Source organism: Oncorhynchus kisutch, linkage group LG25, assembly GCF_002021735.2.
Source record: "Oncorhynchus kisutch isolate 150728-3 linkage group LG25, Okis_V2, whole genome shotgun sequence".
NCBI classification, from domain to species: domain Eukaryota; kingdom Metazoa; phylum Chordata; class Actinopteri; order Salmoniformes; family Salmonidae; genus Oncorhynchus; species Oncorhynchus kisutch.
Window position 1 is genome coordinate 21,952,218 of NC_034198.2, and position 15,056 is coordinate 21,967,273.

Here is a 15,056-nt window from a genome sequence, read left to right on the forward strand (position 1 = left end):
CATATTTCTACAACACAGAGCAGAAGATTCAACACCCCCCTGCAATAGCTTTGCTGTAGGACTATTAGCTACAACTGTCCATCGCCGTTTCTGGTACCACAGTCAGCTAGGTCATGACCTCCAGAGAGCGCATCAAAGGATCAGAATGTGTACTACTGATTGGTCTGGTTGTTGGTGATGGTCAGAAGCAGAGGGGGAATTGGGGTGGCTGGTGAACTTGTATTCAGTCATTTTAGAGTGCAGCATGAGATTGACCCTCTAGAGTAGGGTTCCCCAACTGGCATACCAATATTTCCTGTGCTTCATTTTATTTGACCGCCAGGTTTCCTGAGAATTAATGAATATATATAGTGTAGAAAACATTAAGGACACCACTCAGTGTGTGCATACACATATTCATACAACAAAAATAACAACATGTAAAAGGTTGGCAACACATCTTCCACCCTGATCCTCAACACAGGGCCCCGTCAGGGGGTGTGTGCTTAGTCCCCTCCTGTACTCCCTGTTAACCAACGAGTGCGTGGCCAAGAAGGACTCCAACACCATCATTAACTTTGTAGACGACAACGATGGTAGCCCTGATCAGACAACGATGGGACGGCCTATAGGTCAGAGACCTGACCGCATGGTGCCAGGACAACCACCTCTCCCTCAATGTGAGCAAGACAAAAAGGAGCTGATCGTGGACTACAGGAAAAGGAGGGCAGAACACGCCCCCACTCACAGCAATGGAGCTGTGGTGGAGCGGGTCGAGAGCTTCAAGTTCCTTGGTGTCCACCTCATCAACAAACTATCATGGTCCAAACACACCAAGACAGTCGTGAAGAGGGCACGACAACTCCTATTCCCCCTCAGGAGACTGAATTTGGCATGGGCATCCTCAAAAAAGTTCTACAGCTGCACCACCGAGAGCATCCTGACCGGTTGCATCACCGCCCGATATGGCAACTGCTCAGCATTCAACCATAACGTGCTACAGAGGGTAGTCCGTAGGGCCCAGTACATCACTGGGGCCAAGCTTCCTGACAGCTATAACAGGCCACATGGTGGCGGTGGGGTTATGGTATGGGCAGGCATATGCTACGGATAACGAAAACAATTGCATTTTTTTCTATGGCAATTTGAATGCACAGAGGTACCGTGACGAGATCCTGAAGCCTATTGTCGTGCCATTCATCCGCCGCCATCAGCTCATCTTTCAGCATGATAATGCATTGCTCCATGTTGCAAGGATCTGTACAAAATTCCTGGAAGCTGGAAATGTCCCAGTTCTTCCACGGCTTGCATACTCAGACATGTCACCTATTGAGCATGTTCGGAATGCTCTGGATCGACGTGTACGACATGTTCCAGTTCCCACCAATATCGAGGAACTTCGCACAGCCATTGAAGAGGAGTGGGACAACATACTAAAATCAACAGCCTGTTCAACTCTATGTAAAGGAAGTGTGTCGCACTGCATGAGGTAAATGGTGTTCACAGCAGATACTGACTGGTTTTCTGATCCACGCCAAACTTATCTTTAAGGCATCTGTGGTCATTCCCAGTCATGTGAAATCGATAGATTAGGGCCTAATGAATTCATTTCAAATGACTGATTTCCAAATACTAAAATTGTTGCATGTTGGGGGGCAAATCAGCTCTAAGTTCCAAAATATTCTACGCATAATAGAGATACATGTACTCATACACAAATGTATGCAAGGTTAGAAATTATTACGTTTTAGACAAATATTATATCTGTTGTTTTGACTTCTGGCAGTCAATTTGCAGTCTACAAATTATTTGTTGATATGTTCTGACCCCCTGACCATCCACTCAAAAAAAAAAAAAGTCCTCAGACCGAATCTAGTTGATAATCCCTTCCCTAGAGAAAAGGAGACTATAGTAGTGATTGGTGGTGAAGAATAGATGGTGTTTCTTTGACATAGGTGCGCCACGCAAACAATCAGAAAGAGGAAGTGCTTTCTCTAAATACTAAATGATGTCTAAATGAAAATAACTCCTACACACTGAAAACCATGTGGGTTTAAGTTCACAAGTGCTTTCCTGTTCATCCGTGTGAGAGACCTTCACAGGTGAAGTTGCAAGGCAAGCAAATAAACGTATCTCTAGCATTTTCACCATTTGTGATCCATAATATTAGCAGTTGCTTACACCGAATGATGGCATGCTAGAGCCATGTCCTTCACAGAAGCTGGAAGGTTACTAGTAGCTGTTCCTCATGAGGCATAGAACTCTAGCTCATCTATATGTGCTTGGATCACACAAGCAGAACTCCATCTCTAACCCACCTTGGCCAGGTACTTGCGTGACTTGCTCTCGTTCTGATGTCGGCAGGCGTGCAAGTAGCAGGTGAGGGCGGAGACACCCAGGTGCAGCTGGCGCTCCTTAACGAAGATGTTCTCCAGGTAGTCCCCCCACATGGCCCAGGCCTTCACCAGGACATCATGCATCTGGACCGCTGCCGAGAACGCCTTGTTGGCCTCCTCTGACCTGGAGAGGGGGAGTAATGAAGAGTGAGTACGTTGAGAGAGAGAATAGAGGGGAGAGTACGTTGAGAGAGAGAATAGAGGGGAGAGTACGTTGAGAGAGAGAATAGAGGGGAGAGTACGTTGAGAGAGAGAATAGAGGGGAGAGTACGTTGAGAGAGAGAATAGAGGGGAGAGTACGTTGAGAGAGAGAATAGAGGGGAGAGTACGTTGAGAGAGAGAATAGAGGGGAGAGTACGTTGAGAGAGAGAGAGAGAGAATAGAGGGGAGAGTACGTTGAGAGAGAGAGAGAGAGAATAGAGGGGAGAGTACGTTGAGAGAGAGAGAGAGAGAATAGAGGGGAGAGTACGTTGAGAGAGAGAGAGAGAGAATAGAGGGGAGAGTACGTTGAGAGAGAGAGAGAATAGAGGGGAGAGTACGTTGAGAGAGAGAGAGAATAGAGGGGAGAGTACGTTGAGAGAGAGAGAGAATAGAGGGGAGAGTACGTTGAGAGAGAGAGAGAATAGAGGGGAGAGTACGTTGAGAGAGAGAGAGAATAGAGGGGAGAGTACGTTGAGAGAGAGAGAGAATAGAGGGGAGAGTACGTTGAGAGAGAGAGAGAGAATAGAGGGGAGAGTACGTTGAGAGAGAGAGAGAATAGAGGGGAGAGTACGTTGAGAGAGAGAGAGAATAGAGGGGAGAGTACGTTGAGAGAGAGAGAGAATAGAGGGGAGAGTACGTTGAGAGAGAGAGAGAATAGAGGGGAGAGTACGTTGAGAGAGAGAGAATAGAGGGGAGAGTACGTTGAGAGAGAGAGAGAATAGAGGGGAGAGTACGTTGAGAGAGAGAGAAAATAGAGGGGAGAGTACGTTGAGAGAGAGAGAATAGAGGGGAGAGTACGTTGAGAGAGAGAGAGAATAGAGGGGAGAGTACGTTGAGAGAGAGAGAGAATAGAGGGGAGAGTACGTTGAGAGAGAGAGAGAATAGAGGGGAGAGTACGTTGAGAGAGAGAGAATAGAGGGGAGAGTACGTTGAGAGAGAGAGAATAGAGGGGAGAGTACGTTGAGAGAGAGAATAGAGGGGAGAGTACGTTGAGAGAGAGAATACAGGGGAGAGTACGTTGAGAGAGAGAGAATAGAGGGGAGAGTACGTTGAGAGAGAGAGAGACTAGAGGGGAGAGTACGTTGAGAGAGAGAGAATAGAGGGGATGAAGGATGTAGCAAAATGGAGATTGGGAAAGGGTAGAGTACAGCAGAGAGCAAGGATAGTGTTAAAATTATATTTCGAAAATGTATATCAATAGCGATCAGTTTTAAAACGTCCCCTCATCGACAAGGCTCTCCTCCCATTATTACGGCTAGCGCTAGAAAGTAACATGACTACATCAGTGAAGGTCTAGAGCGTTTAATGTTGTGGAGTATGTCAGAGCCAGCCACACAGTATTACAGCAGCTTAACAGCGTCGCAACATTTCATCAACGTCACAAAGCAGGTAATGGCTCCGTATACTGGAATAAACTTTAACCCAGAAGAGGATTCTTGATCCTGCTTTCAGAATCTGGAACTCACGGCTCAAGTGTTCAGCTCCAGCTTATAGCTGAAAATACCAAGAAGAGCTAGGGAGACAGACAAGGTGGAACCTGGCAGAGACCTACGTTTGAATGTTGTTTATGCTGATGGTGAAAAATATGTACAGTCAACCGCTTTCAACGCATCCTCCTCCCACCTAAGACATAAAACATTTGAATAACCAATTCAGGACTTGATTAAGGAATAAGGGGCAAGGCACCCCATAAAAAAATAAACATCTGCCCCGTAGTCAAAATAAAAACACTTGTCTGTAAACAAAACAAGAGCTCAACAGGACTTAGTCAAACAACCTTTCCCCACCATTTTGGGAGAGGTTTCAAACAGCGAGGAGAAAGCACACCTGCTTTAAAATGGCTCGCGGGCCAATCAATTATAAAGGGTTACTATAACAACATATTTGGCATTGCCATAAAGGAACATGGAGGCTGATTGCTGTGGGAGTCTAAACCAGGCCCCTCCAGACATACTTTAAGTGCTCGTCACATTGGCCGTGTCAAAGTACATAAACAGTTTCTCCTCAGCGGGAGTGGAGTAGAGGGGGAGAAACGCCCAGTGTCAAGTCACACACAGATACACCACTTAACTGTATCGCCCCAACTGTCTACCCCAGGCCCAAACCCCAGGCCCAAAGCGGTTCATACGCAGAGTGAGTGTGTGTGTGTGTGTGTGTGTGTGTGTGTGTGTGTGTGTGTGTGTGTGTGTGTGTGTGTGTGTTCGTAATGACTGCGTTGGGTCCCTACTGCTGAGGTTAGGCTAAGTTCTGCTGATACCAGAGATTCCAGTAAATTGCCAGCGAGTTAATTATTTGGGCGCGGATATTTAACAAGCTATCCCCCATTTTTATTTCACCCCCGCGGGGAGCCGTCATGTCCGGGCTGATGAGGAGAGTGGGCACTGAAGGTTGAGGGGGAAAGTGGGTTGTGGATGTGTGATTTGGGAAGGGCATAGATAGGGTTGTGTGTGTGTGTGTGTGTGTGTGTGTGTGTGTGTGTGCGCGCATGTTCAGTGTCAGTGACTCCACACTCCAAGACTGCTTCCATCACGTGGACTGGGAGATGTTTCGTATTGCGTCAGATAACAACATTGACGAATACGCTGATTCGGTGTGCGAGTTCATTAGAACGTGCGTTGAAGATGTCGTTCCCATAGCAACGATTAAAACATTCCCTAACCAGAAACCGTGGATTGATGGCAGCATTCGTGTGAAACTGAAAGCGCGAACCACTGCTTTTAATCAGGGCAAGGTGTCTGGTAACATGACCGAATACAAACAGTGCAGCTATTCCCTCCGCAAGGCTATCAAACAAGCTAAGCGCCAGTACAGAGACAAAGTAGAATCTCAATTCAACGGCTCAGACACAAGAGGCATGTGGCAGGGTCTACAGTCAATCACGGACTACAGGAAGAAATCCAGCCCAGTCACGGACCAGGATGTCTTGCTCCCAGGCAGACTAAATAACTTTTTTGCCCGCTTTGAGGACAATTCAGTGCCACTGACACGGCCTGCAACGAAAACATGCGGTCTCTCCTTCACTGCAGCCGAGGTGAGTAAGACATTTAAACGTGTTAACCCTCGCAAGGCTGCAGGCCCAGACGGCATCCCCAGCCGCGCCCTCAGAGCATGCGCAGACCAGCTGGCCGGTGTGTTTACGGACATATTCAATCAATCCCTATACCAGTCTGCTGTTCCCACATGCTTCAAGAGGGCCACCATTGTTCCTGTTCCCAAGAAAGCTAAGGTAACTGAGCTAAACGACTACCGCCCCGTAGCACTCACATCCGTCATCATGAAGTGCTTTGAGAGACTAGTCAAGGACCATATCACCTCCACCCTAGACCCACTCCAATTTGCTTACCGCCCAAATAGGTCCACAGACGATGCAATCTCAACCACACTGCACACTGCCCTAACCCATCTGGACAAGAGGAATACCTATGTGAGAATGCTGTTCATCGACTACAGCTCGGCATTCAACACCATAGTACCCTCCAACCTCGTCATCAAGCTCGAGACCCGCCCTGTGCAACTGGGTACTGGACTTCCTGACGGGCCGCCCCCAGGTGGTGAGGGTAGGCAACAACATCTCCTCCCCGCTGATCCTCAACACTGGGGCCCCACAAGGGTGCGTTCTGAGCCCTCTCCTGTACTCCCTGTTTACCCACGACTGCGTGGCCACGCACGCCTCCAACTCAATCATCAAGTTTGCGGACGACACAACAGTGGTAGGCTTGATTACCAACAACGACGAGACGGCCTACAGGGAGGAGGTGAGGGCCCTCGGAGTGTGGTGTCAGGAAAATAACCTCACACTCAACGTCAACAAAACTAAGGAGATGATTGTGGACTTCAGGAAACAGCAGAGGGAACACCCCCCTATCCACATCGATGGAACAGTAGTGGAGAGGGTAGCAAGTTTTAAGTTCCTTGGCATACACATCACAGACAAACTGAATTGGTCCACTCACACAGACAGCATCGTGAAGAAGGCGCAGCAGCGCCTCTTCAACCTCAGGAGGCTGAAGAAATTCGGCTTGTCACCAAAAGCACTCACAAACTTCTACAGATGCACAATCGAGAGCATCCTGGCGGGCTGTATCACCGCCTGGTATGGCAACTGCACCGCCCTCAACCGTAAGGCTCTCCAGAGGGTAGTGAGGTCTGCACAACGCATCACCGGGGGCAAACTACCTGCCCTCCAGGACACCTACACCACCCGATGCTACAGGAAGGCCATAAAGATCATCAAAGACATCAACCACCCGAGCCACTGCCTGTTCACCCCGCTGTCATCCAGAAGGCGAGGTCAGTACAGGTGCATCAAAGCTGGGACCGGGAGACTGAAAAACAGCTTCTATCTCAAGGCCATCAGACTGTTAAACAGCCACCACTAACATTGAGTGGCTGCTGCCAACACACTGTCAATGACACTGACTCAACTCCAGCCACTTTAATAATGGGAATTGATGGGAAATGATGTAAATATATCACTAGCCACTTTAAACAATGCTACCTTATATAATGTTACTTACCCTACATTATTCATCTCATATGCATACGTATATACTGGACTCTATATCATCGACTGCATCCTTATGTAACACATGTATCACTAGCCACTTTAACTATGCCACTTTGTTTACATACTCATCTCATATGTTATACTGTACTCGATATCATCTACTGTGTCTTGCCTATGCTGCTCTGTACCATCACTCATTCATATATCCTTATGTACATATTCCTTATCCCCTTACACTGTGTATAAGACAGTAGTTTTTTGGGGGGAATTGTTAGTTAGATTACTTGTTCGTTATTACTGCATTGTCGGAACTAGAAGCACAAGCATTTCGCTACACTCGCATTAACATCTGCTAACCATGTGTATGTGACAAATAAAATTTGATTTGATTTGATTTGTGTGTGCGGGTATGTGAGATAGGGGAAGGGAACAGAGGCATGTGTGTTTGCTCTGCAGGCACCCCCTGCAGCGAGAACGCAGTGTAGACACAGGCGTGTGTGTGTTTGCTCTGCAGGCACCCCCTGCAGTGAGAACGTAGTGTAGACACAGGCGTGTGTGTGTTTGCTCTGCAGGCACCCCCTGCAGTGAGAACGTAGTGTAGACACAGGCGTGTGTGTGTGTGTGTGTGTGTGTGTTTGCTCTGCAGGCACCCCCTGCAGTGAGAACGTAGTGTAGACACGGGTGTATGTGTGTGTTTGCTCTGCAGGCACCCCCTGCAGTGAGAACGTAGTGTAAATACGGGTGTATGTGTGTGTTTGCTCTGCAGGCACCCCCTGCAGTGAGAACGTAGTGTAGATACGAGAGTATGTGTGTGTTTGCTCTGCAGGCACCCCCTGCAGTGAGAACGTAGTGTAAATACGGGTGTATGTGTGTGTTTGCTCTGCAGGCACCCCCTGCAGTGAGAACGTAGTGTAAATACGGGTGTATGTGTGTGTTTGCTCTGCAGGCACCCCCTGCAGTGAGAACGTAGTGTAGATACGAGAGTATGTGTGTGTTTGCTCTGCAGGCACCCCCTGCAGTGAGAACCTGGTGTAAATATGGGTGTATGTGTGTGTTTGCTCTGCAGGCACCCCCTGCAGTGAGAACGTAGTGTAGATACGGGCGTGTGTTGAGGACACGGGTAGAAATAAGAGTCTGAGATTAGAACCTGAGTCCGTCACCAAGTCAACCTGAAGAGCTCATTCATACACTCAGACAGTCATACATCACTTGTAAGTGTTTAGAGGAGTACATACTTGTTGATCTGAGCCAGGAACATGCCTTTGAGAGCGTAGAACTCGGCGGTCATCTCCTTGGTGAAGTACTTCAGGTTGGTTGACTCTATCACCTCCAGACCCTGCAGAGGGAGATGAAAACAACTTTGTTCACCAAATATACTCAGTCACTATTTAGAAAGTGAATTTCAATAAGCGTTCTTTCATCATTTAAGATCATGTATTTCAAAAGGCATTGAAGTGAAGTCTTCAATAATGGGGGGAAAAACTTCAGACAGCGGAACATTTATCAGATAAAAAAGGTCTTATCATAATCACTAAAACATACTTCATGTAATAATATATTCCATTTAGCAGATGCTTTTATCCAAAGAGACTTAGTCAGGCACACATGTACAAACAGGTGGTCCCGGGGATTGAACCCTCTACGCTGGCGTTGCAAGCGTCATGCTCTACCAACTGAGCTCCAAATGACCACTTCCTCACCTGCATACACTCGTTCTTGCCCATGACCCCTGCAAGCTGCAGGTAACATTTGACCTGCTGGCGGATCTTCTGGAAGCAGTCTATGATGGGCACAGTGGGGATGGTGTGGATACGACTCAGGATGTCCAGAGACACGTTCACAAGACCCTGAGGGGAAACATACAGGTTCATAACATAAAAAATAGTAATAACATTATAATACAGTGCCTTCAGTCAGTACTTTATCCACAGTGTGATTAAAAATACATTTCATTGTCATTTATGGTCATCGATCTACACAAAATACTCCAGTGTCAAAGTGGAAGGAAATGTTGAATATTGATTAGATAAGTATTCAACCCCAATCACCCTTGGCAGCGATTATAGCTGGGAGTCTTTCTGGGTAAGTCTAAGAGCTTTGCACACCTGGATTTGCACACCTTTTAAAACTCTTCAAGCGCTCAAGTTGGTTATTGATCATTGCTAGACAGCCATTTTCAAGTCTTGTCATAGATTGTCAAGTTGATTTAATTAAGTCAACTGTAACTAGGCCACTCAGGAACAGGCAATGTCATCTTGGTTTATGTTATTGTCATGCTGAAAGGTGAATTCGTCTCCCAGTGTTTGTTGGAAAGCAGACAACCAGGTTTTCCTCTGGGATTTTGGCTGTATTCCATTTTATCCTAAAAACTCCTTTCAAACAAGAGTAAAAATATAAATAGTGGTACTCAGTGAAGTATTGCATTGGATTTGCCTCAAACAATGCTTTGTATTCAGCATAAAAAGTATGTAGTATTACTTACTTGTTGCAAACAGGATGCATGTTTTTAAATATTTTTTATTCTGTACAGGCTTCCTTTTCACTCTGTCATTTAGGTTAGTATTGTGGAGTATCTACAATGTTGATCCATCCTCAGTTTTCACATCACAGCCATTGTAGTTTTAAAAATCACCATTGGACTCTGGTTTTCTTCCTATCCGGCAACGGAGTTTGGAAAGACGCCTATATCTTTGTAGTGACTGGGTGTGATACACCATCTAAAGCCTGATTATTAACTTCACCGTGCTCCAAGGGAAATGAAATGTCTATTTTAAATGTCTTCTTTTTTAATTTTTCTTTTTTACATATTTACCAATCCGTGCCCTTCTTGAAAGGCATTGGAAAATCTCTGGTCTTTGTGAAATCGGTGCTTAAAATGCATGACTCGATTGAGGGACCTTACAGATAATTGGTCTGTAAGGTCCCTCAGAAATAATGTTAACCACTATTATTGAACACAGAATTAGGGCTGGGCAATTCACAATATACCATGTGTACAAAACATTAGGTACACCTGCTCTTTCCATGACAGACTGACAATATAAATCCAGGTGAAAGCTATAATCTCTTATTGATGTCACTTGTTAAATCCACTTCAGTGTAGATGAAGGGGAAGAGACAGGTTGAAGAAGGATTTTTAAGCCTTGAGACAGGTATTGTGTATGTGTGCCATTCAGAGGTTGAGTGAACAAGACAAAAGATGTAAGTGCCTTTGAACAGGGTATGGTAGTGTCAAGAACTACAACGCTGCTGGGGTTTTCACGCAAAACAGTTTCCCGTGTGTGTCAAGAATGGTCCACCACCCAAAGGACATCCAGACAACTGTCAGAAGCATTGGAGTCAACATGGGCCAGTATCCCTGTGGAACGCTTTTAACACCTTGTAGAGTCCATGTTCCGATAAATTGAGGCTGTTCTGAGGGCAAAAGTGGGTGCAACTCAATATGTGTAATGTGTTAATGTTTTCTACATTCAGTGTTACCCTCAATTTTTTGTTTGTTTTTAAATCTCTGAATAAGCTTTGTAGTACAATTAAAAGATCACTACACCACATTTAAAAAATTCAGGAATAATCTAATGAATTCAGGGCTTCTAAAATGATACGAAGGCTAAACATAAGCCTTCCACAACCGTAAGACCCACTAATAAAATTACCTAAATAGTTTTACCTGCTTTATTTTGCAAAAATCACTTCAGTCTTTCAAGTCGATGAAAATTCCCCTTTCGTTACAAATGTAACCAGAACCATGCACATCCACCAATAATGACCAACCATTAACAGGTCTCATTAACAATCTCTCAAGCCCTCACGCTAGTGAGTAAGCCAGTTAAAATGTATATTTCAAGTGTAGCCAACTTGGATGTATTTGCTTGCTAACAAGGTAGAAGAGTTGACCTGTTATGAATAAACGCTCGTCTCCCAACTGGTTGAACAACTGGAAATCAAGTGGCTTACCTGGAGAAAAATCACCCTACTTCTCAGAATGAGAACGATATGCCAATTCCATAGAAAAAGTAAAGTTATGCACATTGCACAATTATAAAACACAAACTAGACAGAAGTCTGTGGCTAAAATGCTGCTGGGGTACTGCAATGCCGTGCGCGACTGAAACTGAGCATGAATTTTCCACAACGATTTTGACTCCTGAACTTATTTAGGCTTGCCATAACAAAGGGCTTGAACACTTTGACACAAGATGTTTCAGCTTTACATTTAATTAATTTGTAATACAAAATCTAAAAACAGAATTCTACTTTGACATTATGGGGTACTCTGTCGCTCAGGGACAAAATCTCTCAATTCAGGCTGTAACAAAAATGGGGAAAAAGTAGAGTGGTGTGAATACTTTGAAGGCACTGTATGTGCCATTTAGGCACTGTATGTGCCACTTATGTGCCACTTTTATCCAAAGCTCATGCATGCATACATTTTTTTGTATGGGTGGCCCGTGGGAATCGAACCCACGATCCTTGGCATTGCAAGCACCATGCTCTACCAACTGAGCCACACAGGAGTTGGAAACAATTCAATTCATAAATTGGAAAACCTTCAAAAGAATGGGACATTTTATTTTCAATGCTCTAATCTAATCTTTCATTTCCAGATTTGGCAACTGAAATAAATCCAACCCTGGTGAACACGTAATCTTGGCAGATAGTGATTTATCACACAGTGAGCATGGTACCTGTTTGCGTCCTATCTTGCCATATTGGATGATGGCAGAGGCGGAGGCGTGGACCCCCAGCATGGCATTGCTGGTGTTGGGGTCGTGCTGCGTGTTGGTCTCATACGCCGTCACGATGGCTGGGATAGGAAGGAGAACAAGATGTCACTAGTCATCAGTGTAGAGTAGAGGGAGCTCCATATTATTGAGCTTGACTATGTAACAAAGTTAATTTGGATGAACGCATTAGAATAACTAAGGATGTATATCAAAGACAATGATGTCTCATGTTCTCTCGAGTTTTGTAGTTATACCAGTCATAATAGCTGTAGTAGTTTCATAGCAGCACTAAAGCTGCCACAGACATCTTTCAGGATGCTAAGTCTGAATGGTTTCAAAGTCACTTCAGGACAACGCCTGGCACCACAGCGTGTGTCATGTTGTAGAGGACACAGACAACAACGAGACCAGATTTTTAAATTCACTCAACTCTCCCTTTATTTACCATGTCTCCTCATCTTCTACCTCCAATTTGTTCCATCTTTCCCCTCTTTGTTTTTTGTACTGTTCTTTCCTTCCTCTTGTCCTTTTCATATCCACTCCTCCTTCCTCCCCCTCTTTGCCACAGAGTTTCATCTCTTCTCATCTCCAGCTCTTTCCCTCCCTCCAACTTAGTCTGTGCTGTCATGCAGTCCCTTGGCATTGCTTCCCCCCCCTACCTCTCTTTCCCACTCACTGTCTGTCTCTTCTCTCATGTGTGTGTGTGTGTGTCATGCAGAGTAAACAAGTCATTTAGAGAGCTGACATTTGGGAAGGTAGAGAGAGCCTGAGGGGTTCACTATGGCCTTTTAGAGACGTCCCCATTGTGAGTAGCAATAGGTGTGAGTCCTACCCTGGTAGTGGTGCTGCCGCCACATGAAGATGCTGCTCCAGTGGGAGAGGTCGTCAGAGACGATGGGCAGCCTGTTCCTCCAGGTCTTCACCACAGTTTTCATGTCGTGGAGGCTGGTGTTACGGCCCAGGTTAGCTGGCTGCAGTCCGGCGTTGATCTGGGCCGCCTCCTGGAGCTCGATGATCTGCTGGGCAGCCTGGTTGGGGAGGAGAGGGGTGGGAAAGTTTAAGGGTTTTGAGAGAATGGAGGAATGGAGAGAGAAGGGGAGGAGATGAAGAAAGAATGAGTGTGGAGAACAGTGGTGACAGGAAATAATTGGAAAGAGAGTGCGAGACAGAGAGAGCACGCGAGACAGAGGGCCAGGGTAAACAGAGAAAGAGAAGGAGGGGTACAGAAGACGGAGGGATGAGACTTGGCAGGGTTTCTGTTCTTTCTCTATGACAGTAAGAAAGGCAGGATGTCCAGGCCAATTCCAAAGCCATTAGCTCACTGTATTACAGGCTTATGATGACTATTGGAAAAACCTTCTCTGAAATGAGGTCCGAGAAGCAAACACCTGATAGTTGAAAAGCCACTTTGATCCATCTATTTACCTTCAGGGACAGGACATCATATTAAGGCTAGGGCTGGTGGCAGGGACAGAACATCATTGGCAGTAATAAAGCCTCTCTTGAAAAAGCCAAACCTTGACCCAGAAAATATTTAAAAAAACTAAAAATCAGCCTCTCTGAAAAAATTTAGAAAAGGCTGTTGTGCAGCAACTCACTGCCTTCCTGAAGACAAACAATGTATACGAAATGCTTCAGTCTGGTTTTAGACCCCATCATAGCACTGAGACTGCACTTGTGAAGGTGGTAAATGACCTTTTAATGGCATCAGACCAAGGCTCTGCATCTGTCCTCGTGCTCCTAGACCGTAGTGCTGCTTTTGATAGCATTGATCACCATTCTTTTGGAGATTGGAAACCCAAATTGGTCTACACGGACAAGTTCTGGCCTGGTTTAGATCTTATCTGTCGGAAAGATATCAGTTTATCTCTGTGAATGGTTTGTCCTCTGACAAATCAACTGTAAATTTCGGTGTTCCTCAAGGTTCCGTTTTAGGACCACTATTGTTTTCACTATATATTTTACCTCTTGGGGATGTCATTTGAAAACATAATGTTAACTTTCACTGCTATGCGGATGACACACAGCTGTACATTTCAATGAAACATGGTGAAGCCCCAAAATTGCCCTCGCTAGAAGCATGTGTTTCAGACATAAGGAAGTGAATGGCTGCAAACGTTCTACTTTTAAACTCGGACAAAACAGAGATGCTTGTTCTAGGTCCAAAGAAACAAAGAGATCTTCTGTTTAATCTGACAATTAATCTTAATGACCTCGGTGTTACTCTGGACCCTGATCTCTCTTTTGAAGAACATATCAAGACCATTTCAAGGACAGCTTTTTTCCATCTAGGTAACATTGCAAAAATGTTATACTGTGGCCCCCCTTGGATGGGGCCACAGTATATATGGAGTACTTCTCCTGTCCTATTCGGTGTCCTGTGTGAATTTAAGTGTGCTCTCTCTAATTCTCTCTCTCTTTCTTTCTCTCTCTGAGGACCTGAGCCCTAGGACCATGCCTCAGGACTACCTGACATGATGACTCCTTGCTGTCCCCAGTCCACCTGGCTGTGCTGCTGCTCCAGTTTCAACTGTTCTGCTTATTATTATTGGACCATGCTGGTCATTTATGAACATCTTGGCCATGTTCTGTTATAATCTCCACCCGGCACAGCCAGAAGAGGACTGGCCACCCCACATAGCCTGGTTCCTCTCTAGGTTTTGGCCTTTCTAGGGAGTTTTTCCTAGCCACCGTGCTTCTATACCTGCATTGCCTGCTGTTTGGGGTTTTAGGCTAGGTTTCTGTACAGCACTTTGAGATATCAGCTGATGTACAAAGGGCTATATAAATACATTTGATTTGATTAAGGCTAGGGCTGGTGGCAGGGACAGAACATCATATTAAGGCTAGGGCTGGTGACAGGGACAGAACATCATTAAGGCTAGGGCTGGTGACATGGACAGAACATCATTAAGGCTAGGGCTGGTGGCAGGGACAGAACATCATATTAAGGCTAGGGCTGGTAGCAGGGATAGAACATCATACTAAGGCTAGGGCTGGTGACAGAACATCATATTAAGGCTAGGGCTGGTGGCAGGGACAGAACATCATATTAAGGCTAGGGCTGGTGACAGAACATCATATTAAGGCTAGGGCTGGTGGCAGGGACAGAACATCATATTAAGGCTAGGGCTGGTGACAGAACATCATTAAGGCTAGGGCTGGTGGCAGGGACAGAACATCATATTAAGGCTAGGGCTGGTAGCAGGGATAGAACATCATACTAAGGCTAGGACTGGTGACAGGGAC

General features: G+C 45.5%; 1 protein-coding gene across 6 annotated transcripts in view; it reads right to left on the bottom strand.

The window, feature by feature from the left end:
- trrap (transformation/transcription domain-associated protein) overlaps positions 1-15,056 on the bottom strand; it is an 84,884-nt gene that overhangs the window by 17,758 nt on the left and 52,070 nt on the right. For all 6 annotated transcript variants that reach the window (XM_020460934.2, XM_031804673.1, XM_031804676.1 and 3 more), the window contains 5 exons: positions 12,640-12,835; positions 11,769-11,887; positions 8,784-8,930; positions 8,319-8,419; positions 2,298-2,499 (listed from right to left, as the gene is read on the bottom strand). In XM_020460934.2, the coding sequence (XP_020316523.1) occupies positions 2,298-2,499; positions 8,319-8,419; positions 8,784-8,930; positions 11,769-11,887; positions 12,640-12,835 (765 nt within the window). The remainder of the gene's footprint in view (positions 1-2,297; positions 2,500-8,318; positions 8,420-8,783; positions 8,931-11,768; positions 11,888-12,639; positions 12,836-15,056) is intronic.